This window comes from Ovis canadensis, chromosome 1, assembly GCF_042477335.2.
Source record: "Ovis canadensis isolate MfBH-ARS-UI-01 breed Bighorn chromosome 1, ARS-UI_OviCan_v2, whole genome shotgun sequence".
In the NCBI taxonomy this organism is placed as follows: Eukaryota; Metazoa; Chordata; class Mammalia; order Artiodactyla; family Bovidae; genus Ovis; species Ovis canadensis.
The window spans coordinates 254,029,151-254,054,732 of NC_091245.1; the positions used below are offsets into that span (position 1 = coordinate 254,029,151).

A 25,582-nucleotide genomic window follows, 5' to 3' on the forward strand; every position below is an offset into this window, starting at 1 on the left:
ATATATGCTAAATACTGCACTATTAACAACAACAAAAAAGTTGTTCTACGATAAATCCTCAATCATCACTAACTAGATAAAATGGTCCTTCACAACACAGGTTATCTACAAAGTTCCCTCCATTTACAGGTAGGGCTATGGCTCTAACTCAAATGAGTAAATTAGCTACTGGTCATGATGAAAGTTATAATTCATCTTTAATTTCTTCAATTTTGTTTTTCCCACTAGCGAAAAATCAGATAAATATTGCCAGAAAAATGATAGAACTCTTATAGCTAAAGCTAGTCAATTCTTTTATGTCTTTCTCATTGGATATTTTAGATTCAAAGCAGATTACTTCAGCCTCTGTTCTTTTCCTTCTCTAAAATTAGAAATCTAAAAAAAAAAAAAAAATTAGAAATCTACCTTTGGTTGTTTACGATCTGTGGCCATCTCCCTTCTACCTGCTTATTTTGGTCTAGTAATAGTCTCTGTATGAATGACTCAACAGTGGCTGTGTAATGTGTATTAAAAAAAAAAGAACTGGTCAACTCTCTATTCCTAAACATCATTTTGGTTCCCTCTTTTTGTCTATCAATACTGTATTATTCTTATATTAGATAAGGTTGCTTACAAATGAATAAAATGTTAAAAATGTGATTCACTTTTCATTCTCTTGACTATGCACAATTAATTTTCAGGCAGTAACAAAGTTCAGGCAAGAATTAAGTCAGAAAACATAACTTTTTCTCTCTGGGGTAAAGAAAGCTTTATCAAATCGTACTACACACACCTCTAGAAGGCCATAAAGTGAAAGGACTTGGGTTGATTTGTCCATTTCAAGCTAAAAATAGATTTTAAAACTATAGGCAGCAATCATGTTTACTGGAAAATGTTATCACTCACATTTTCTTATCTGAATCAAAAATTCTAGCTCCTCTCCCTCTTCTTTCAGTGGGAATTGTTTTATCTCTTTGATATTTTTTAAATTTTTCTTCCTCTTCTTTGAAAAGAATCCTCTTACTTTTGAAGTTGTTTTAAATTAGGGCTGATAACTAACTACTAACCACTGAGGTGCCAATTTGTGGGTATCCACAACATACCAGGTACTGAATTTTATATTTCTGACTCAATCCTTAACTTGGCAAGATGGGCAGTATTACCCTCCCTTTACAGATGGTAAAGTTGAGGCTCAAGGAAATGAGATACCTTGCCCAAGCATTACACTAGGAAAGGACTCTACTAGGAAATATCAGAGGCAGGTATTTAACTTACAGTTGTCCAGCTTGAAAGCCCATATTCTTTTCACTCCACTATCCATTCCTTCCCCAAAACCTTTCTTATCTTCTTGGCTGACAGCCAAGTGCCTAAGACTTGACAATTTTTTAAGAGGCACTAAGTTTATCAAACTATATGTTAGTTGGTTTGTAATAATACACTCTTTCCAGTGTTTTTTATGCTTTATTTGATATTTTATCACCTTTCAAGAAGCTACGGTATTTTTGGGTAAATGAGAAATTTCTAACAGTGACAATTAACACTTGAATTAGCTACATATATCAGATACAACTCAAGATACAAGTCTTTCATGAAGAATCCTTAACTGAGAAATTTACCTTTTCTCCTAAACAACCATAGTAGCAGAAATAATAAAAACAACAACAATAACATCTTCTATCATTTACTGAACACTTAATGAGTTTGACATTTCCAACTGAACTGTTTATTGAGGAATCTTAAGTGATATATAGGATTATCAATTGGCTTTGTATGGGGGTAGTGTCTGCTTGTCTAAGAAAGCATGTCAATTTGACCTATCCCTTCAACTAATTTGTGTGTGTTCAGTTCAGTTCAGTTGCTCAGTCGTGTCCGACTCTGCGACCCCATGAGCCACAGCACGCCAGGCCTCCCTGTCCATCACCCAGAGTTCACTCAGACTCACATCCATCGAGTCAGTGATGCCATCCAGTCATCTCATCCTCTGTTGTCCCCTTCTCCTCCTGCCCCCAATCACTCCCAGCATCAGAGTCTTTTCCAATGAGTCAACTCTTCGCATGAGGTGGCCAAAGTACTGGAGTTTCAGCTTTAGCATCATTCCTTCCAAAGAAATCCCAGGGCTGATCTCCTTCAGAATGAACTGGTTGGACCTCCTTGCAGTCCAAGGGACTCTCAAGAGTCTTCTCCAACACCACACTTCAAAAGCATCAATTCTTCGGTGCTCAGCCTTCTTCACAGTCCAATTCTCACATCCATACATGACCACAGGAAAAACCATAGCCTTGACTAGACGGACCTTAGTCAGCAAAGTAATGTCTCTGCTCTTGAATATGCTATCTAGGTTGGTCATAACTTTCCTTCCAAGGAGTAAGCGTCTTTTAATTTCATGGCTGCAATCACCATCTACAGTGATTTTGGAACCCCAAAAATAAAGTATGACACTGTTTCCACTGTTTCCCCATCTATTTCCCATGAAGTGATGGGACTGGATGCCATGATCTTCGTTTTCTGAATGTTGAGCTTTAAGCCAACTTTTTCACTCTCCACTTTCACTTTCATCAAGAGGCTTTTTAGTTCCTCTTCACTTTCTGCCATAAGGGTGGTGTCATCTGCGTATCTGAGGTTATTGATATTTCTCCCAGCAATCTTGATTCTAGCTTGTGTTTCTTCCAGTCCAGCATTTCTCATGATGTACTCTGCGTGTAAGTTAAATAAGCAGCGTGACAATATACAGCCTTGATGTACTCCTTTTCCTATTTGAAACCATGGAACCAGTTGTTCCATGTCCAGTTCTAACTGTTGCTTCCTGACCTGCATATAGGTTTCTCAAGAGGCAGGTTAGGTGGTCTGGTATTCCCATCTCTTTCAGAATTTTCCACAGTTTATTGTGATCCACACAGTCAAAGGCTTGGGCTTTGGCATAGTCAATAAAGCAGAAATAGATGTTTTTCCATGATCCAGCAGATGTTGGCAATCTGATCTCTGGTTCCTCTGCCTTTTCTAAAACCAGCTTGAACATCAGGAAGTTCATGGTACACATATTGCTGAAGCCTGGCTTGGAGAATTTTGAGCATTACTTTACTAGCATGTGAGATGAGTGCAATTGTGCAGTAGTTTGAGCATTCTTTGGCATTGCCTTTCTTTGGGATTGGAATGAAAGCTGACCTTTTCCAGTCCTGTGGCCACTGCTGAGTTTTCCAAATTTGCTGGCATATTGAGTGCAGCACTTTCACAGCATCATCTTGCAGGATTTGAAATTTGTGTGTGCAGGTACAACCAAACTGATTTAACAGATGGATTTAATACCACTTGCCCTGGTATTAATCAAACTAGACTTACAGGGGTTGATTAAATCATTATTAAGTCTCCCAGCCTAGTTAAGAAGATAAAGGCAAAGTTAACATAATGAGAAAATAAGAAATACCATCTCCTGTCTCTGTAAACTGAGAAGACATGAAAAAAAGGTGTCAAGTATCCCACATGGGTCTCCATTCAGCTCCTCTTCACTTTTCCTTCTAGCTCAGTTTGAATAGTTAAGCAGCCTTGCTTGTTTATCTTGCCTCTACGTTAGAAATAAACCACTTTCCCCAAGACATCCCTTATATACAGCCTTTTTTGGAAAGTGGGGGGTGAGCATTGAATAAGAATTAATAGTCAGTAGAAACTGCCATAAACAAAGCATCCTAGTCGTGCCAAGGTTGAGCAAGAGTTAAGCTAAAGATGCTATTTTGCTGATCACACTAACAGGGCAAGAAGAAGAAAGGGACAAATGAGTGCCTCACTGCTATCTCAAATGTATCTCATCCTGATATTTTTGGGGTCCTCCTTCCCCAGGACACAGCTCACGCCTATGGATGCTCTGTGTTTCCCAACCCAGTGAGTTGCCTTAGGCTAGACCTTCAATGCGAGAGACCTAGGTTTGATCTCTGGGTTGGGAAGAATCCCTGGAGAAGGAAAAGGCTACCCACTTCAGTATTCTGGCCTGGAGAATTCCATGGACTATATAGTCCTTGGGGTCGCAAAGGGTCAGACACAACTGAGCGACTTTCATTTTCACTTTTTTCTTTCTTAGAAGTGGTGTGATAAGAGCATAAAAACCTGCTTTTAGGAGCGAGAATTCTTTCAATCATTTGCAATCTTACTGCACTTGTACCACTTAATTATTTTTAAGTATAATCGCCTCAGATATATTGCTTAAAAATGTTTCCTCTCATTAAACATGAGGCAATTCTGGAGAAAAGAAGAACATTAAGGTTATCAAGAGTTTATTTAAATTTTCTAACACAGCTTTCTAAATCCTGATATTTAAAACATCACTAGGAAATCCAAACTTTAGAGACCGTCAATGAGTTAACCAAAAACAAAACAAAACCACCTCTAACCCCAATGACCTATTCTCCCAGCCTTTTCAAATGATAAAAGATCACCAATTCTACTCTCTTGCTTTTGCTGGATATTAAAGTAACAAAAGCCTTCTCCAAACTAAACATTTTTTAAAATGTAAAGCAAATATTCTACAAAAAAATGAAGCTAACCATGTCAGTTAACTACCCAACAGACAATTCTTTTCAGCATCATATTAAAGTCATGAATGTCAAGGGGTCTTTCCAAAACAGAAAAGTTATAACCCTATATGTTCAGAATTATAATACTTATCAGATTCAAACATAAAACAAACAAGATTTTTTGATAGACTCTTAAATACATACTACTTACATGACACCTTGTAGAACTTTCTGGGGATCAGGGTCAAATAGCCTGTCAACATAGTGGCGACTGCTAGCTGTTACTTCCTAGAAAGTGGGGGGAAAAATTATGACATCTGAAGCCATGCAAATCACAAATTCACAGTATCACCTATAACATCAAATGGCTATATAATCTAACTTAAAGCAGAAGCATTCACATTTTTATATATACTTATATTAAATCAATCTGAGAAAATCTTGTGACAAGATAAAAAATAAGATGAGCAAGAAAGAGATACCCAGTTCTTACTAACATAACTAGACAGAGGAACTTTTGTAGTGAGCACTGCAAGCTTTGCTAACAGAACTGGGCCTAAGTATTAAGAAGCAAGCTAAGTTTCTTAACTAAGTGCTGGATGTCACCTACATATGAAAAAAGATAGGAATGCTGTTTCTGTTTATATCCACTAAAGGGAGGGAAAATCTGATCTCAGCAAGGAAAAATGGGAAAGGACTTCATGAACAGTTTATGAAGGGTAGTCTCGGTGCAAGAGGAAGACCCTCAGAGCGACACAGAGGAGCTCTACTGCTAAGAAGCAGATGTAAGTAAAAAATAAAAACTAATATAAAGGAGTCGTTGTCACACTTTCTGTGAGGAAAAACAAAATTAAAAATTAGGGTGATTTATCAGGTCCAAATGAGTTACCCAGTCTGAATTGGCTAAAGCTGACCAGAAGAGGGAGGAATTAGAATATGAAGAACAAGGGAGACACTTACCTCCTTTTATTTGTATTTTGGGGTTTGCTCTATTATGTTATTTCCTGTAATACTTATTTGGGGGGTATACTTATTTTTATATTTAATTTTCAATGCTTAACATCATTTAAAACAAAGAACATATGTTTAAGAACCAGAGAGAAAGAACTTTTATCCCTTGCTGTTTCTTTCTGATGCCTGCTGGAATACGTTGCTCATATACTATCAACCATTAGCAATAAGCTTTTATAGAGAGGAAGAAATACTTTTCCAGTTCATCCAGAATCCCTGATCAGAAAAGAGTTAACTGCCAAGACACAGTGTCAGCTTAAAATTCTGAGTCTCTGAAAATAACTCTGGAAAAAATTTCAGGCAATATAGTTAAGCTAAAAATCAAAGTGTATTTTCATATTATGGGTTTGCAACAAAAATATCCTTGTAGGCAATGCAAACACCTATTTTTAATACATACTCCATTTATAAAGAACAAACTGGCAGCAATAAGACACACTGATGAAAATTCTTATGCCTGACAGGTAACATAAAGCACTTGCTAACGGGTCTGGTTTCCTCAAAATAATATACCCAAGAGCAAAATCCAGGATAAAACTGAAAACAGCACTCCCATAATACAGATATGTCTTCTCACTTCATCTGAGCACATGTGCTTTTCCTGACTTTCCAATAATGCTAAGTCCGTATTCCCTGCTTTGTAAGGACTGATCTTTGATTTTACTGTTTGTCTCCACAGCCCTATATCTCTTGCCTCTCAATGTGGTTTTTAAAAACGTACTTGGGTTTAAAACCTTTATTTTAAATAACAAATTTCTCCCGTTAACAACAAGTCTACTTCTCTGTACTAATTCTCTGTACATTCATTTAATAAACACTGCCTATCTATTAATAAGATATGCAAGGTACAGAGGAAAGCATTAAAGTTAAAAAAAAAAAGGAAGGCATGGTCTCTCCCTCAAGAATTCATATTCTATTCTAACTATGTTTACATGTTTATATTCCCTATTAGAATATAAAACAGAAGTATACACAAATAAAGGTAAGCACTTAGGAGAGTATTAATAAACTGGGAGAATCAGTGAAGACTTCTTAGAGGAGTTGGTTTTAGAAGATGAGTAACAGTGCACAAGAATAGAGAAGGAAAGAATCAGGGTCACAACCACAGCCATAAAGCGAGTGAAGCCAACACACAAATACCATCAGCAAGGATTCCAGTTGCCGGCACTGAAAACGAAGGGTAGATGGTAGAGAGGTAACTGCAGACTAGAAAGCACAGAAGGTTAATCAATATGTAGCCAATAAGTGAAACGCTACACTGCCTTTGGGTCAAAGCTCTATGCTAGGTGCCAAAGAGATGCAAGAGGAAGCTAAGGCAGAATTGTACAGAGCTTACACCTATAAAGGGGCCAGTCATATGTACAAAAATGGAACCTGTGAGTTGCCTACATAGTAGCAAGCTAGAGGATCTGGTCGGTTGTCCAAAGTGATTTTACTCTATGCTTCCGCTTAACATATTCATTTAGTTGTTTGTATGGGACATTTCTCCTATTTCACTGCTTTCCTTTGTAGATCAAGCCATCTCTCCACTTTCAGCCCTCTTCTCTTGTCTTTCAAAAGGCAGCCTAGAGGGACTCCCCTGGTGGTCCAGTGGCTAAGACTCTTGAGCTGTCTCAATGCTGGGACCCTGAGTCTGATCCCTGATTGGGGAACTAGATCCCACATGCCACAACTAACACCCTGCACAGCCAAATAAATAAATAAAAATAAATATTTTTTTTAAAAAAAGGGCAGCCTGAAAATAAAAGACTTTGAGAGAGAAGGCGATTGGTACAGATACTAAATAGGTGCTCAGAGAAAAAATGACACTTGAGAAAAGCGGTGAAAAAGGTCAAGGAGTAAGTCATGCAGCTATCTTGGAGCCAGGCTTGTTAAGCAAAGAGAGCAACAAATGCAAAGGCTCTGAAATGGGAAGCGTCTGAGGGGATCAAAGAACAGGAGGCTGTGACAGCTGGGGCAGAATGAGCAAAGGAGAAAACAGCAGGAGATGAGTTCAGAGAAGAGGGGCCAGATGGTAAAGAGCTGCGGCGTCCAGTATGATAGCTGCTAGCCTCATATGGCTATTGGACATTTGGAATGTGGCTAGAAGTTGAATTTAAAATTTTAAAATTTTAATTAATCAAAATTAAATATTTAAAAACCAATGCTAGATTCAATCATTAGAAAACTTTTAAGACTGTTTAGAAATACTTGGGTATGTAAATCTACTTTCAACTGTATTTCATGAAACCTAAATACCAATCAAGTATTTCCAAGCAAAATACAAACCAAGTATTTCCAACCAAACTTTGGCATCAAAATTGTGTACAATACATACCAGATTTTTGAAGACTTGATATAAAAAAGTAAAACAGTTTCATTAACAATTTCCTACATTAACTGTATGTTCAAATAATATTCTGTATATAGGTTTAAATTAGATTTAACATTTAAATTAACTTCATCTGTTTTCTTTTTATTTTTACAGCATGGTTGCTAGAAAATTTAAAATTACGTACGTGGCTTGCATTATTTTTCCACTGGACAACACTGGTCTAGAGTCTGGTTGGTCATTGTAAGAATTTTTATTTTTATAGTATGATTTGGGAAGCCATTAGACATGAACTGACTTGCTTTAAAAGGACTGCTCTAGTTGCAACTATAGAAACGGACAAATATGTGGACTGGGCTAGGGAACAAAGCAGGGAGACTAGGTAGGAGGCTATTTCAGTAACCAGAAGTGCTATTCTTTCAGAGAGATGAAGGAAGCCTGGACTAGGGCAAGAGTTTTGGAGGTAGTAAGAGTCACTCAGATTCCAGATAAATGTTAAAGTTGAAATGACTATCAAATTGGATATGCTGTTGGAACAGATGAGGGATGTGAAAGAATAGAGGAGCTAAGGATAATACTTAAAGTTTCTGCCTGAGCATCCAGAAAGACTGAGCTGCCAGTTACTGAGATGGGGAAGACTGTGGGAGATGCAACTCTGAGTGAGAAGATCAAAGTTCAGTTTTTGTTAGAACTGAAAATTTTATTAGCCTTCCAAGTGAGAATGTCAAGTTACAGGTGAATATATGTCGAGAGGTTAGGAGAGACCTATTGAGTGGGAGACACAAATTAGGGAGATGAGTATAAACAGGAGCAGTATAAACAGGATAAATTCACTTAGGATAAAGCAGAGCCCGAAGACTGAACTCTGAAGCACCTGAACAAGCAGCCAGTGGGATGGGAAGAAGCCTAAGAAGCCAGATAAGGTAATGTTTTAAGAAGGGAGTAATCAATTATGCCAAATGCTATGGATGTGTAGCACAAGATAATAACTAAGACCTAAATGTTGGGTTGATGAGCTGACTGTGGCTCAGATCATCAGCTTCTAATAGCAAGACTCAGGCTTAAACTAAGGAGAGTGGGGAAAAGCACTAGGCCAGTCAGATACAACTTAAATCAAGTCCCCTATGAATATGCACTGGAGGAGACAAATAGACTCAAGGGATGAGAGTAAATAGGGTGCCTGAAGAACTGTGGATGGAGGTCCATAACACTGTACAGGAGGCAGCCAGCAAAACCATTCCAAAGAAAAAAGGACGGCAAGAAGGCAAAGTGGTCATCTGAAGAGGCCTTACAGATAGCTGAAGAAGGAGGAGAAGCAAAGAGCAAGGGAGGAAGGGAAAGGTACACCCAACTAAACGCAGAGTTCCAAAGAACAGCAAGGAGAGACAAGAAGGCCTTCTTCAACGAACAGTGCACAAAAACAGAGGGAAACAACAGAAACGGGGAGACTAGAGGTCTCTTCAGGAAAACTGGAGATATCAAGGGAACATTTTGCCCAGAAATGGGCACAATAAAGGACAGAAACAGTAGAGATCTAGTAGACGCTGACGAGATCAAGAAGAGATGGTAAGAATACACAGAACTGTACAAAAAAAAAAAAATCTTACTGAGCCAGATAACTATGATGGTGTGGTTAGTCACCCAGAGCCAGACATCCAGGAGTGTGAAGTCAAATGGGCCTTAGGAAGCACTGCTGTTAATAAAGCTAGTGGATGCGATGGAATTCCAATGGAGCTATTCAAAACCCTACAGGATGATGCTATCAAAGTGCTGCACTCAATATGTCAGCGAATCTGGAAGACCCAACAGTGGTCACAGGACTGGAAAAGGTCAATCATCACCCAAATTCCCAAGAAGAGTAGCCCTAAAGAATGTGCTAACCATCAAGCAATTGCACTCATCTCCCATGCCAGTAAGGTCATGCTGAAAATCCTGCATCCTAGGCTTTAGCACTATGTGAACCAAGAACTTCCAGATGTCCAAACTGGGTTTAAAAAAGGAAGAGGAACCAGAGATCAATTGCCAACATTCACTGGATCACAGAGAAAGCTAGGGAATTCCAGAAAACCATCTACTTGTTTCATCAATGACGCTAAAGCCTTTGACTGTGTCGATGATAACAACTTCAGAAAGCTCTTAAAGAGATGGGAATACCAGACCACCTTACCTGTCTCCTGAGAAACCTGTAAGTGCACCAAGAAGCAACAGTTAGAACTCTGAACAGAACAACTGACTGGTTCAGGACTGAGAAAGGAGTACAACAAGGCTGTCCGCTGTCATCCTGTTTATTTAACCTATATGCTGAATACATCATGAGACATGCCAGGCTGGATGAGTTACAAGCTGGAATCGAGATACGTGGGAGAAACATCAATAACCTCAGATATGCAGATGATACAACTCTAAATGGCAGAAGGCAAAGAGGAACTAAAGAGCCTCTTGATGAGGGTGAAGGAGGAGAGGGAAGGAGTCTGCTTAAAACCAAATATTAAAAAAAAACTAAGATCATGGCATCTGGCCCCATTACTTCATGGCAAAAAGAAGGGGAAAAGGTAGAAAGCAGTGACAGATTTCCTCTTTTGGGCTCTAAAATCACTGCAGATCGTGACTGCAGCCATGAAATTAGAGATGATTGCTTCTCAGCAGGAAAGTTATGACAAACCCAGACAGTGTATTGAAAAAGAGACATTACTCTGCTGACAAAGGTCCGTATAATCAAGGCTATGGTCTTCCCAGCGGTCACACATGGTTGTGAGAACTGGACTGTGAAGAAGGCAGAGCGCCAAAGAATTGATGAATTCAAACTCTGGTGCTAGAGAAGACTCCTGAGAGTCCCCTGGACAAGAAGGAGATCAAACCAGTCAATCTTAAGGGAAATCAACCCTGAGTACTCATTGGAAGGACTGATGCTGGAGCTGAAGCTCCAGTATTCTGGTCACCTGATGCAAACAGCTGACTCACTGGAAAAGTCCCTGACCCTGGGAAAGACTGATGGCAGAAGAAGAGGGCATCAGAGGATGAGATGGCTGGATGGCATCACTGATGCAATGGACATGAACTTGGGCAAACTTTAGGAAATGGTGAGGGACAGAGAGACCTGGCGTGCTGCAGTCCTTGGGGTAGCAAAGAGTCAGACACGACTGGGCAACTGAACAACAATAACAAAAGTTGGATTCAGGAACGTGGAGATCATCAGTGATCTTGACAACAACAGTATGTGCGAGTGGTGGGGCCAAAGCTTGCTTGGGGAGGGTTAAGAGAGAATGGGTAAAGAGGAATTAGAGAAAGTAAACACAGACAACTCTTTCAAGGAGTTTCACTGTGAAGGAAAGAGAAGAGAGAAGTAGTTAGAGAGAGAGGTGAAGTCAGAAGTTGTTTTTATTTTAAGATGGAATAAATTAAAGCGTATTTATTTATTGAGGGAATTGTTTTTATATAAAGAAAAACATGCTGCATTGGGGTACGGGAAGAACTTCTGGAACAATGTTCATGAATAATTGAGAAGAAAGTGGATTTACTGACCAAGTAGAGCATGGAAAGTACAATAGCCAGAGGCAATTAATTAGGTGGATATGGTGGTGAAAGCTTGTGGACATTCTCTCCAATTATCTCTACTTTTTTAAAGTTAAAATGGTGGGGATGGATGTGAGGGTGGGTGAAGAAAAAGACGAGAATAAGACACTGTATGGGCCAGAAAATATATCAGCGCTGCCAGGCAGCACTTAACCTTCCTGAGGCTCATGATTATGAATTTAAAGTGAGACCAGTCAGCATGGCTGTTTTTCTCCAACTACATTTAAATATACAAAAGTAGGCATGAATAAGAGAGCTGGGTTTAACCAGAGCTGGAATTGCACCAGGCAAGGATGACAAAGCCAGAGGAAGAGGTCGGCTGAGTTGAGAGTATACATGCCAGGTTGCGATTGTGGCAGGCCTACTGAAGGCCAGTGGAAGAGTGGTAGAATTACTAGAATGTAGGTAACAAGGGAACTGAAGAAGGGCTGCAGGTGTTCGGGTAGTAGGAGGAACGGTTAGGGAGGACAGAAGGTGGTGGCCAGGATGTGAAAAATTGAGATTATGAAGGGATTTTAGTTAGTGAAGGGATTTAGTTATTACATGAAGGTCAAGGTCTAGGAAAAAACCATGAGGACAAATACCTCAAAGTAGGACAGAGGATATGATCACTGGAGAAGTCTAGAATTTTAGAAAAATTGTCTATACAGGTAGTGAAATTTGCATAAATTACACGAGCTAGGAGCTCAAATCTTAAAAGAAAGGAGGGGGAATGATCCAGAAGATCTATGCTCATACTCAGTCACTCAGCTGTGTCTGACTCTTTGCAACCCCATGGCCTGTAGCCCACCAGCCTCCTCTGTCCATGGAATTTTCCAGGCAAGAATACTGGAGGGGGTAACCATTCCCTTCTCCAAGGGATCTTCCCAACCCAGGGATGAAACCCACATCTCCTGTGTCTCCTACATGGGCAGGAGGATTCTTTAGCACTGTGCCACCCGGGAAGCCGGGGGATCTATCGATGACTACAAGGTAGAGTCTGATGAGATGCAGAGCTGGAACGTTCAGAAAAAGGGAAGAGAGGGGTCTGAAAAGATCCATGAGAACAATTCTCTCCTGTACCTCCCAGAGATATGAGGGACATGGGAAGGAAAAGAGCCACCAGCTGAGAAGACTGCAGGAGAAAACTGAGGAAAGGGATGTCAACAAGTGAAAAGCTCAGTTTCAATCTAAACAGAAAGATGAGGGAAATGTTTGGAGAAGAGGCTGAGGATAAGGGAAATCCCATGAAAGAAGGAGAGAGGCAAGGAATCTGGCTAGAAAAGTAAATGGACAGAGATACATGGGCAAGAGGAAGGACCCTAGAGTCCTGGGCTTCTTGTGGAGGTTAATGTAAACAGAGAATAAGAGTTTAATCTTGACAACCTGGAGGGAAGGATGAGTGAGGCTGTGATACTGGGTTAGGCGGGGTGAAGAGAACTTGGGGGCTCTTTCATTCTTGCCAACAACAGCGTGGATTTTGGTGAGGGACAGTTTCATCTGGGCACTTATTTACTTCTGAAATATGAAAAGCACTGGAGTTCCTTCCTCCCTCCTGCCCATAGAGGCCAAAAGGCCAGGAGAATTTCTGATGATCTGTCCTTTCAAAGAGTGGCTTCATCCTCACTTCAAAACACCAATACCCTTTCAACTGTAGTTATAGCTTTCAGGAGCTGGAAGGGATTATACACAGTGATGCTCCATCCTCCCCACCAAGAGAGCAGAGGTGCCAAGGAGCCAGCTGAAGCTCAGGGTACAGTCTGTGCCCATGAAGGAGAGCAATGCTAGCCAGGGTCACACTACGACCTCTGCCTTTTGGCACAAGGCTTCAAACAAATGACCTAGTAAGCCCTCAAAACCTAGCTCTAAACTCCTTTTACCCATTCAAAGCTCCAGAAGCTACCGCAAATGTATTAAAAACCTGTTCCATTTCTATGCTTAATAGCACCCCACCAGATTATGTGAATATGTATACAGATCCCTTCAAGTGGAAAGTTTATATATGCCAAATCTGTGAATTAGTGTTAATTCTAAGTAGAGCTGAATGTACATATGTATGAACAGGTACTAAACATTAAAGAAAGATGAGACGCTTGAAGCGAATTTCTTTTTGAAGGAAGACAGAAACAAATAAGTTGTATTCCACTGTGGAGAACTACTATGTGGAAGCAATTTCCCTTTTATTAGGTGATAGGCAATCTCTGAGATAGCCCCAGTGATCCCACCTTCTCAAATTCAAGTCCTGTGTGATGTCTCCCCTTGAGTGAAGACTGGTCATAGTGACTTGATTCTAGTAAGAAAGCAGCAGAAGTGATATAATGTCATTGCAGAGCTCTCCCTCTCTGTGTGTCCATGTCTGTGTCTGTCTGTCCCTCCCTCTGTCAAAAGCCAGCTGTCTTGTTGCAAGCTGCCCCATGGAGAGGTCCACATGGCATGGAACTAAGGGGAGCACCTGGCCAAGAGCCAGCAAGGAACTGAGGCCCTCAGTTCAACAGCCCATGTGGAACTAAATCCTGCCAAAAACTCTGTGAGTGAGCCTGGAAGTGCATGCCCCCTCAATTCAGTCTTCAGGTGAGAAGAGGTGCTCCTGTTGACACCCTGACTGCAGCCTCACAAGGAACTCTGGGGCAGAGGCACCAGCTAAGCCACATCTGAATCCTGACCTACAGAAACTGAGATAACAAATGTTTTAAGCAGATAAGTTTTGGGGTATTTTGTTACATAACAATAAATGAATAGACAATGAATAGACCTTCAAATTTACCATCCAAACCAGGATAATTTTAGGACTGAAAGACAGCACTATTAATACTTGTCACAGATAACACACATAAATGAAGAGTTTTGGAGACAAACCAGGCTATATGCTCCCCCTACCTTTTATTCCTCTTTAGTAGCACAAAAGAGGAAAATCTTAATGATAGCTCAGAAAACTGGTCAGACATGCTGAAAAGGCCCACTAGAACATTCTCTACTTGCCCTTCTGAATAAACTACCCATGGCTGGGGTGAATAAAACCCTAACTTTAGGGGAAAAAAAAAATTCTTTGGGAAAGGTCTTGAATACTAAACTACTAAGTCCTACACTTGAATGGGATTTAACTCAAAGATTAGAAGTAAATGTGTTCCAGATGTGTATAACGGACTTTTGGACTCAGAGGGAGAGGGAGAGGGTGGGATGATTTGGGAGAATGGCATTCTAACATGTATACTATCATGTAAGAATTGAATCGCCAGTCTATGTCTGACGCAGGATACAGCATGCTTGGGGCTGGTGCATGGGGATGACCCACAGAGAGGTTATGGGGAAGGAGGTGGGAGGGGAGTTCATGTTTGGGAACACATGTAAGAATTAAAGATTTTAAAATTAAAAAAATTAAAAAACTAATAAATAAATAAATAAATAAAAAAGAAGTAAATGTGTTCAACTGAAGTTTCAAAACCTGAAATGAAACAATGGGTTTATCAGACAATGAACAGTGAGAATTTAAGTGTTAATTAGAAAGTTATCAATTTCATTTCATTAAAATCTTGCTCTATGTATATTTCATTAAAATAGTATGTTCTTTATTTCTACCATATTCAGGCATTGAGTGGTAGACAAGAAAACATGATCCAGCATTAGAAGATGGGTTTGAAACTTAGTTCTACTACTTCATGACTCAGGGCAAAAACAAAATTTTGAGACTGCGGTCTTCAAGCATAAAATGGTGATGTCACCGCATAGTTCAGAGTATGGAGCAAATGAGATAATACATTTGCAGGTATTACAGGAAAAACCCCTGTAAATGATCCATACAAATACTGATTTCAGGAAAATTATATTTTTGAATTAAAAAATACATTTTTTTAAAGTGTAACAAATCTCTTCTCGGGTATTGATATTCACATTAATGGTTAAAGCTTAATTATTCAGACAGATCAGCTTCCCTGGTGGCTCAGATGGTAAAGAATCTGCCTGCAAAGTGGGAGACCTGGGTTCAATTTCTGGGTTGGGAAAATCCCCTGCAGGAGGGCATGGTAACCCACTCCAGTCTTCTTGCCTGGAGAATCCCCATGGACAGAGGAGCCTGGCAGGCTACAGTCCATGGGCTCTCAAAGAGCGAGACACGACTGAGTGGCCAAGCACAGCACATTCAGACAGATACCTGTCTTCACCTGATGACGGCCTTATTCTCAGAGCAAACTAAGCACTTAGCGAGAAATAAATACGCATTTGAGTGCTGAACTTAAAACTCTAATCTTTCATTACTTGAGATTTTTAAAAAACTTAAAAATGTAGAAAAGAATCATTAAAAGCAATCATTAGTGCACTCTTTATTACTAACTTTCATTGTTAACTGCAGGTATAACAACAGACTCAGAAAATATTTGATCACATAGGTCAAGGAGTAATCTTTTTTTTTTTTTGGCCATGGTGCACAGCATGCAGGATCTTAGTTCCCCAAACAGAAATCAAACCCACACGTGCTGCAGTGCAGTGCAGAGTCTTAACCACTGGGGAAGTTCCAAGGAGTAATCTTCCTAGTGTTCTTGTTCCCATACAACCAACCCAGAAAGAAAAGGTAGACAGAATACAAATATTTTTATAATACCTGACACTTGTTTAGCAAGTTATAGTTTACAAAGCATTTTCATATCTATTTTCTCATTTAATTCATGTGTTCTTTAGAAACTAAAATATTCTAACTCTCAATGGGGAATTCTGACCCCTAAGAAATGGATTTTAAACTGGTTATTGCCAATCAAACTTTAATATGTCAATTATTCCAAAAACTACTAGGAACTTCAGGATAAATTATTCATAATGTTGATCATTCAGCACTGTCAGGGAAAACCTTGGTTTAGGGGAGAGATGAAAGGAACACAACCCCAAAAATAGAATGTCTGAGCTCTACAAAGATTCATTTAAAACCTATTTCATGCTGAAATTCAACATGTGAATATCTTTAATTTACTAGGTGCTGGTAACAGAGATTAGATATAGTCCCTTACCCTCAAGGCATTCAACACAGAAAGGAAACAGGTAAGTAAGTTACAGTTGTTATTTCTACCAGAGGATAAGTATAACCATAAAAATGAACACAAAATGAAAAGAAAGTTGAAGATATAATTAACTGAAATACAGAAGTTAGAGGTGGAATGGGAGATGGTATCTAAGCAGCAGGATGATTAATCTGAAAGACTAATATTATTGTTAGGTGAAAACGGAAGAAAAAAAGACAAGGACTCGAGGTAGAGAGCACAGCACATGCAAAAGAGTTCTGAAGCAAAGTGGTGTGTTTGAGAAACGCAATTTAGTACTACCGTGATTACAGTATACACTCGGGACTACAAAAGAAAAGCTTAAGTTGTACTCTTAAATTCAGTCAACAGTTAAACAACTACACAGCCTAGGCAATGACCAAAAAAAGCCCACCTTTGCAGAATTGACATTTCAGCAAGGAGAGCATGATAAAAAGCAATAAATATAATAAATAAATGATGCCTGATATTAGAGGGCTATACATGCTATGGGGGAAGTATTTAACAGCACATTTTATTTCCATCTCCTTATACTATACACTGCACAAGCTGGGGGAATGGAGGAGTGCAGAGGAGAAAGAGGGAGGCATACTATTACACACACGTCACCAGAGAACCACATACCCTCAGCATCTCAGTGGTTCTCAACACGGACAGCACTACTGCCTAAAATACGTTCTGTAAATTTATGGAAGTGATTTGGGACTGTCAGAATGAAAGTAGATGCTACTAATATCTAGTGGGAAAGGACCAAGGATGCTACATGTCCTGTGAGTGGACAATAGGCCCACATTCCAAAAGACTTTCCATTATAGAGTCATGCAGCAAAATAAACTTTATTTTAATATCCTGAGCCTAGACTCTAACTCCATTTTACATACAAACACAATATATGTTCAGCATCATTTTATTATAACATTTTCCAAAAATGCAATTCCCAAAAGAATATAGAAGAGGTTGGACTTGAACTCTGTCTTGTTAGGTACTTTACCAAAAGTACCTTTTGTTTCAGAAAGTCACATCAAAATCAATATCACTTATTATATTTAAGTAACCATCACATCATACCTATATCAATCTGTCCTACAACAGTCATATTTATAGCTAAACTAACCTTACTTGCAAATATATCACCTCTTTATTCGGCTTCCTGGGTAGCTCAGCTTGTAAAGAATCCACCTGCAATGCAGGAGACCCCAGCTAGATTCCCAGGTCAGGAAGTTCTAGAGAAGGGATAGGCTACCCACTCCAGTGTTCTTGGGCTTCCCTGGTGGTTCAGACAGTAAAGAATCCACCTGCAATGCAGGAGACCTGGGTTCAATCCCTGGGTCGGGAAGATCCCCCGAAGGAGGACATGGCAACCCACTCCAGTATTCTTGCGTGGAGAATCCCATGGACAGAGAAGACTGGTGGGCTACAGTCCATGGGGTCACAAAGAGTCAGACATGACTGAGAACAGCACAGCACTACTTTATTACTTCTCTCCAGTACCTGAGTATTTACTCACTTAAATGGCATAGTTTCCTACTCTTTCTCCCTTAACACAGCTGAGGCATCATGCCAACCCTTAAAAATTTACATGTAAGAACAGTTACCAGTGAATTTCACTTCAGGAGAGCCAAAGAGGTGCTTCTAAAGAAGCCAATGGTACCCCACTCCAGTACTCTTGCCTGGAGAATCCCATGGATGGAGAAGCCTGGTAGGCTACCGTCCATCGGGTCGCTAAGAGTTGGACATGACTGAGCGACTTCACTTTCACTTTTCATTTTCATACATTGGAGAAGGAAATGGCAACCCACTCCAGTGTTCTTGCCTGGAAAATCCCAGGGACGGAGGAGCCTGGTAGGCTGCAGTCCATGGGGTCGCTAAGAGTCGGACACAACTGAGCGACTTCACTTTCACAAATATGTTTTAAGAACAGGGTGTGGAGTCTGATAGAGTTGAGAACCGCTAAATGAAACAGCTCTTAAAATTCCAGTCAACTGTGAGCTTCAGAACGTCTTCTCCATCCCAATTTAAAACCAAGATTTGATTTTCTGATGTCTCCAAAACTCTCAGTCCAAACAAATGCTTCCCAATTTTCTGAACTCCCAAATAACTGTACTGCTTAGGTCAGTCACAGATTCACAATTATTCATTTTAAAGTACAAGAACACTTGACGTGTTTGTGCAATCATGTGTGCTAAGTCCCTTCACTCTTGTCTGACTCTGCGACCCTATGGACTGTAGCCGGCCAGGCTCGTCTGTCCATGGGATTCTCCAGGGAAGAATCCTGGAGTGGGTTGCCATGTCCTCTTTCAGGGGATCTTCTTGACCCAGGGATCGAACCAGTGTCTCTTAGGTCTCCTGCACTGGCAAGTGGGTTCTTTACCACTAGCACCACCTGGGAAGTCCCTGATGTGTTTGTATATTGTCACTAAAGAGATTCGGGCTGTCACAACCCAGAACATCAGAAATCTGACACTTTGAAATTTTACTCAACTGTGCTTTACTGTCAAATCATATGTCGCCCCTTCCCCATGTTCTAACTGTGTTCTGGTGACAATAAAGTCACAATATTCTAAATACTGCCTCATTGCTACCTGAAGAGTTCTAGTGAGACTATATTTCTCTGCCATAGAGTTAATTTCACCATTAAATAAAACTATCTGCTGGAGAATTTTTTTCCCTAATATTGACGGGATAAAATCTACCTCCCTCTGGAATGATACAAAAAACATCAACAGTTCAGTTCAGTTGCTCAGTCGTGTCCAACTCTTTGCAACCCCATGAACTGCAGCACACCAGGCCTCCCTGTCTTTCACCAACTCCCAGAGCTTACTCAAACTCATGTCCATCGAGTTGATGATGCCATCCAGCCATTTCATCCTCTGTTGTCCCCTTCTCCTCCCCTCTTCAATCTTTCCCAGCATCAGGATCTTTTCAAATGAGTCAGTTCTTCGAATCAGGTGGCCAAAGTATTGGAGTTTCAGCTTCAGCATCAGTCCTTCCAATGAATATTCAGGACTGATTTCCTTAGGATGAACTGTTTGGATCTCCATGCAGTCCAAGGGACTCTCAAGAGTCTTCTCCAACACCACAGTTCAAAAGCATCAATTCTTCAGCACTCAGCTTTCTTTATATATTTGAGTCTAGATGATTTTTAAGATTCCTTCTCACTATTAAATTTTATTCATTTACTCTTCAACGTAGACAAAAATGTCTGAAGACTGAGGGCCAAGAAGAGATCCCTCTAGATAGAATACATGAATCATGTAAGGATTTATGGTGCCAAACAGGAGACTCTGGAAGTCCAAGGGAGCAAGAACCTTCTCATTGGAGTGACAAGGGTTGTGAGGAGTTTTACAGAGATTGAGATATCCTCTGGGTTGGCAAAGGTTTATTTAGATGCCTTCTAAAATGTTAAGATAGCCCAGGAAATCCACTAGGGTGCACTGAAATGCCTACTTCTCAATCCTGACATAACAGAGGGAGGCTACTCAGACATGGATGTGATATTGTCCTTGACCATAAGAATAGTTTGAATTATTCTTCAAAACTGCAGTCATGTAATGACTTAGAAATCCAGGGTACCATCTTTCATGGTACACCTCAGAGGTGACACAGTCCAGATAGGCTACCTGCCTCATTATTCAAAAAAGAAGGGGAAAAAAAAAAAGGCTTTATTTGTTTCAGAGTTTTAGAGGCAGTAAATACCCTTGCCTCAGAGCTATCCATGGTGCTTGACCCATACTCAGTCTATTTCTTCCAGCAACTGGTGCGTTAACTTTTTGATCATAGTACCACTCAGGATCTGCCTGACCATCATCCACATTGAGGTCTGTGACTATTATGCCAATATCATGGGCCATTTGTAATTTTAATCTATTCCACTTTGCCTGTGTCCAGACGTTACTTTGTCCTACTGAAATTTCTCACCTAGCTCTGTCTCCCAGGTCTGCTACACCATCTGCTACAACAAAGTCCTTTCTGTAGATACAATACACCTTGGGAAAGACCACTGGTATATTCTGGGAAAAAGATTATAGTACTTCAGAGCCAAGTCTCCCACATGGTACCTTACATGACTTTTAAAACCTTGTGTTATAATTTGTTACCATTCTAAAATTATTTTAAATGAGTTTTAAATTTTGTGATATGTTTTTCTGACTGACTGGAATGAATAAAGAATAGGAACTGTTAACTCAAGATTTATGTGTGGGTTTCAGGGAATTCATGAGCCTCTTGAAATTATGTGATTCTTTAGGCAGATGCATGTTTTTCTGGGGAAGATGGTGTTGAGCCTCTTAAACTGAAAAGGCTAAGATCAACAGATCAATGTACTGATGATTCCCAATAATAATCATCTCCCCAGGTTTAAGCATTAGACTTCTATGTATGCTCAATCACTCAATCATGTCCAACTCTTCATGACCCCATGAGCTGTAGCCTGACAAGCTCATCTGTCCACAAGATTTTCCCAGAAAGAATACTGGACTTTGTTGCCATGTTCTTCTCCAGGGAATCTTTTCAACCCAGGGATCAAACCCGTGTCTCCTGCATCGCCTGCACTGGCAGGCAGATTCTTTACCAATGCGCCACCTGGAAAGCCCATTAGACCTTTATATCTGTAGTTTAATAAATAATGGGTTAACCAAAAAGTTCATTCAGATTTTCCATTCCTGAGTGAACTTTTTGGTCAGCCTAGTATATCCAATCCATTCTTTCTTCCAGTTCCTGGCAAAAAGCTCCTGAAACTCTTGAAAAATTTCCTGCATTATATGAGTATCTTTACTTATTCATAAGGAATACTTTTTAAGAGCTTATGCTAATCAATGATCAGGCTGGGGCCCTAGACAGCCTCAAGTTGGGACTGGTTACCAAAAATACCAAGTGATTAGAGGGCTGGAACTTTCAGTCCCAGCCCCCAACCTCTGGAAAATGGAAGAGAGGGAGGCTGGAGATTAAAGCTCTATATACATTCCTGAATAAAATGTGATGAGTTTCCAGGTAGGTGAATGGATCCACAGGCCAGGAAGATTTTGCACCCCAGTTCCACAGGGACAGAAGTTTCTGAACTTGAGACCTTTCTAGATCTTGACCTATGTACCTCTTCACCTGGCTATTCATCTATCCTTTATAATAAACTGGTAAACATAAGTAAATGTTTTGCTGAGTTTTGTGAACCATTCTGACAAATAACTGAATCCAAGAAGGGAGTAGTACAATCCCTTGATTTATATCTGGTCAGTCAGAGGACAGGAGAACAATGTGGACTTGGAACTGCTGTCTGAAGCAGGGACAGTCTTGCAGGACTTAACCTGTGGAATCTGATACTATTTCCAAGTAAACAGTATCAGAATTGGGCTAAACTGTAGGGCACCCAGCTGATATCCACAGAGGACTGGAGAAAACTGCTCGGTGCTGTGGAAAACGTTCCAGAATATCCAACTGCCTATTGGACGCCTCTAAATGAATTTCCAGAAAACACTTCATGCAGCATGTCCAAAATAAAACTCATTTTTCTTCCTTATTCCTCTAACACAGGCTTCCCTGGTGGCTCAGCTGGTAACGAATCTGCCTACAATGCAGGAGACCCTGGTTCGATTTCCTGGGTTGGGAGGATCCGCTGGAAAAGGGATAGGCTACTCACTCCAGTATTCTTGGGCTTCCCTGGTGACTCAGCTGGCAAAGAATTTGCCTGCAATGTGGGAGACCTGGTTTGATCTCTGGGTTGGGAAGATTCCCTGGAGAAGGGAACAATCTACTCCAGTATTCTGGCCTGGAGAATTCCATGGACTGTATAGTCTATGGGGTCACAAAGAGTCGGACCAGACTGAGAGAGTTTCACTTTCCTCTAACATGTTCTGCTTCTAATCCTCACCATCTCGGTAGAGGATACCACCTAGATATAAAGCTAAAAATCTTGCCAGTCATACTTGATCATGATTATGACTCTTTCCTTTTCTTCATTCCCCTTATTCAGTCATGTCTTACAACTTATTGAAAGCTTAATAAATTCTTCCTGAAACAAACGAATCGTGTATTCTGTAATCATTTTGCAAGTGGTAAAGACTTCCAAATGTTAATAGATTCTACAGGCTGGAATCTGAACTTTTCATTTTTAATAGAAAGCACAACTCTGTCTCATCATTCCCCTCCCGCAATAACTTTATGACTATACCAGAGAATGCAGATAATTGTTTATTCTTCTGAGTTTATGAAATGAGATCAAAACAGTTTTCTTTTACCGAAGTGACAAGTGGGAGCTGTTTCTGCAAAACAGCTCTTATTTGGAATACTTTCCATTCCTATCTAAACAGTCCTAAGGATCACAGCACTACTGCTCAGTGAGGGTAGCTGTTCTCCAATCTCCAGAAAATAACAGAAATTCTCCTTTGTCAATAATTCCATACCTTTACTTAGAAGCCAACACAATACACAGCACTGCAAAACAACTGTCAAAATCAAAACACTAAAAATCAAAGTAACTGAAATTCCTGGCTCTTGGCACTACTTTAAAACTTCTTGATGAGAATGGGAGGAAATAAAAGTAGATCTCCAAGTGAAACTGGAAGACCCTACCTAATTCTTGGTAAAGCATAAATGACTTCTTGACCATTTGATGTCTGAATTCAGGTGGCAATCTTTCCTTAAAAAGATAGCAAGATGTCCAGAAACATGCAATGAGCATCTTCTGTTCTTCACACATTCCCATTAAAGATTAGGAAGTTTATACTGATTTTCTTTTAGCACCACCTCCTAACATACCTTGTGTTCACTGGTGTTTTGTAAACAAAGAGAAAACTTTAAAATGCACTTATGAGATTTTACTTTGCATTTACTACTAAAAACCAAGAGAGACCAAATTCATACTTATAGGATGTGAGTGAAGTTGCTCAGTTGTGTCCGACTCTTTGCGACCCCATGGACTGCAGCCTAATCAGGTTCCTCCGTCCATGGGATTTTCCAGGTAAGAATACTGGAGTGGGTTGCCATTTCCTTCTCCAGGAGATCTTCCCGACCCAGGGACTGAATCCAGGTCTCCGACATCATAGGCAGACGCTCTACCGTCTGAGCCACCAGGGAAGATCTTCACAGAAAAGAACAACTTTTTAAAACTCTTGTCAGTTGTCCATGTAAGAAAGTAAATCACCATGCACTTTAAGACCAACAAATGTTTATAATCGTCAAGAACAGAACAAAATCAAGGAATATCCAGACTTGGAATATTCTATACCGTTCAAATAGCTGCTTGTCACATAGGCATAATGGCACTGGAAAAAGAATGTAAGGAAGGCCTTAGCTGTCTCTGCAGCCTACAGTATGATTCAAAGGTATTTTATCATTTTGTCTCTCAAACCATTACAAAGTGACCAAAGTGTAATCATCCTCTTGACAGGGTCTTTCAAAAAGCATAAATTTTCATTTTAAGTCCAGTTATCAATTTTAAAAAAAACAGATCATGCTTTTGATGTTATATCTAAGAATTTGTTACCAAATCCAAGGTTCTGGAAATTTTCTCTTTATTCTAGAAGTTTTATATTTTACAATTAAATCTATGATCCATTTTTAATTAATTTCTGGTGTGAAATTGAGATAAAAGTTCCTTTTCTAAACTATGTTTAAGAGGATGAAAAGACAAGCTACACACTGGGAGAAAATATTTTTGAAGTACCTATCTGACCAAGGACTCATATCTAGAATATACAAAGAACTTTCAAAACCTTACAGTCAAAAACCAAACAGTCCAATTAGAAAGTGGGCAAAAGGACATGAAAAAATACTTCACTAAAATATTTTATTCATATTTCAATAAAATATGAATGGCAAGTAATGAAAATATTTTGACATTACTGTTACGGAAATGTATATTAAGACCATGATGAGATATCACTATACGTCTATTAGAACAGCTAAAATAAAAGCTAATGATAAAGAAACCATATCTTTCCTATATTACTGGTGGGAATGTAAAATAGTACAGTCACTCTGGAAAAGTTTGTCAGTTTCTTTAAGAACTAAACATACATTGATCACAGAACCTAAAATTGAACTACTGGGCATTTATCTCAGAGATACAAAAAGTTATGTCCACAGAAAAGCCTGTACCTGTTTGTTCATAGCAGGCTTCAACAGCCAAAAACTACAAACAACTGAAATTTCTAATAGGAAAACAGTTAAGCAAACTATCTTTCAGACATCCATATTATAAATCCATATCATGGGATGCTGCTGCTGCTGCTGTTGCTAAGTCGCTTCAGTCATGTCTGACTCTGTGCGACCCCATAGACGGCAGCCCACCAGGCTCCTCTGTCCCTGGGATTCTCCAGGCAAGAACACTGGGGTGGGTTGCCATTTCCTTCTCCAATGCATGAAAGTGAAAAGTGAAAGTGAAGTCGCTCAGTCGTGTCCGACTCTTTGCGACCCTATGGACTGCAGCCTACCAAGCTCCTCCATCATGGGATTTTCCAGGCAAGAGTACTGGAGTGGGGTGCCATTGCCTTCTTTGTATCATGGGATACTACTCAGCAATTAAAAGGAAGAAACTATTGACACATCTACAACAGCTTAGATGGATCTCCAGGGCATTACACTGAATGACAAAAGCCAATCTCAAAAGGTCAAAATCACAAATCTCAAAATGACAAAATCATAGAGATGGAGAAGAGATTAATAACTGTTGCCCAGGGTTAGAGATACCAGGTGTGACTGTAAAAAAGTAGCATGAGGGAGATCTTGACTGTGTTGTTACACAGATATACACATGTGATATGATAGAGAGGTACATACATATTTATACCAATAAGTTATGTGGTTTTGATATTATACAATAGTTAGATAAAACGTGACCAAAAGGGGGAACTGGGCATAGCATACATAACAATCTCTTTGTACCACCTTCGCAACTTCCTGTGAATCCATAGCTATCTCAAAATAAAAACTTAAAAAAAAATGCAATCAATGTAAAATCACCCAAAAGTTTGGGAAAATGTATAAATGTGTTGAAAACAGTGATGTTGTAATGCTAAACGCAAACCAAAGAGGGATAGGGTGATCATGGCTATGACCAAGAAAGACACCTGGAGATTTCCTCCAATTCCTCCAAATACACAGTTCAATCAAATATTTATTGAGAATCTAGCATACAAAAAACACAGTGTTATAAAGAGTGAAAGTGTGTTAGTGGCTCAGTTGTGTCCAACTCTGCCACCACATTGACT

At 39.7% G+C, this 25,582-nt stretch overlaps 1 protein-coding gene across 5 annotated transcripts in view; it reads right to left on the bottom strand.

The window, feature by feature from the left end:
• ARMC8 (armadillo repeat containing 8) overlaps positions 1-25,582 on the bottom strand; it is a 103,461-nt gene that overhangs the window by 72,827 nt on the left and 5,052 nt on the right. For all 5 annotated transcript variants that reach the window (XR_011251494.1, XM_069564721.1, XM_069564699.1 and 2 more), the window contains exon 2: positions 4,693-4,769. Coding sequence is in view for 4 of the 5 variants with exons in the window: in XM_069564721.1 (XP_069420822.1) it covers positions 4,693-4,769 (77 nt within the window). In the remaining variant the exon portion in view is untranslated. The remainder of the gene's footprint in view (positions 1-4,692; positions 4,770-25,582) is intronic.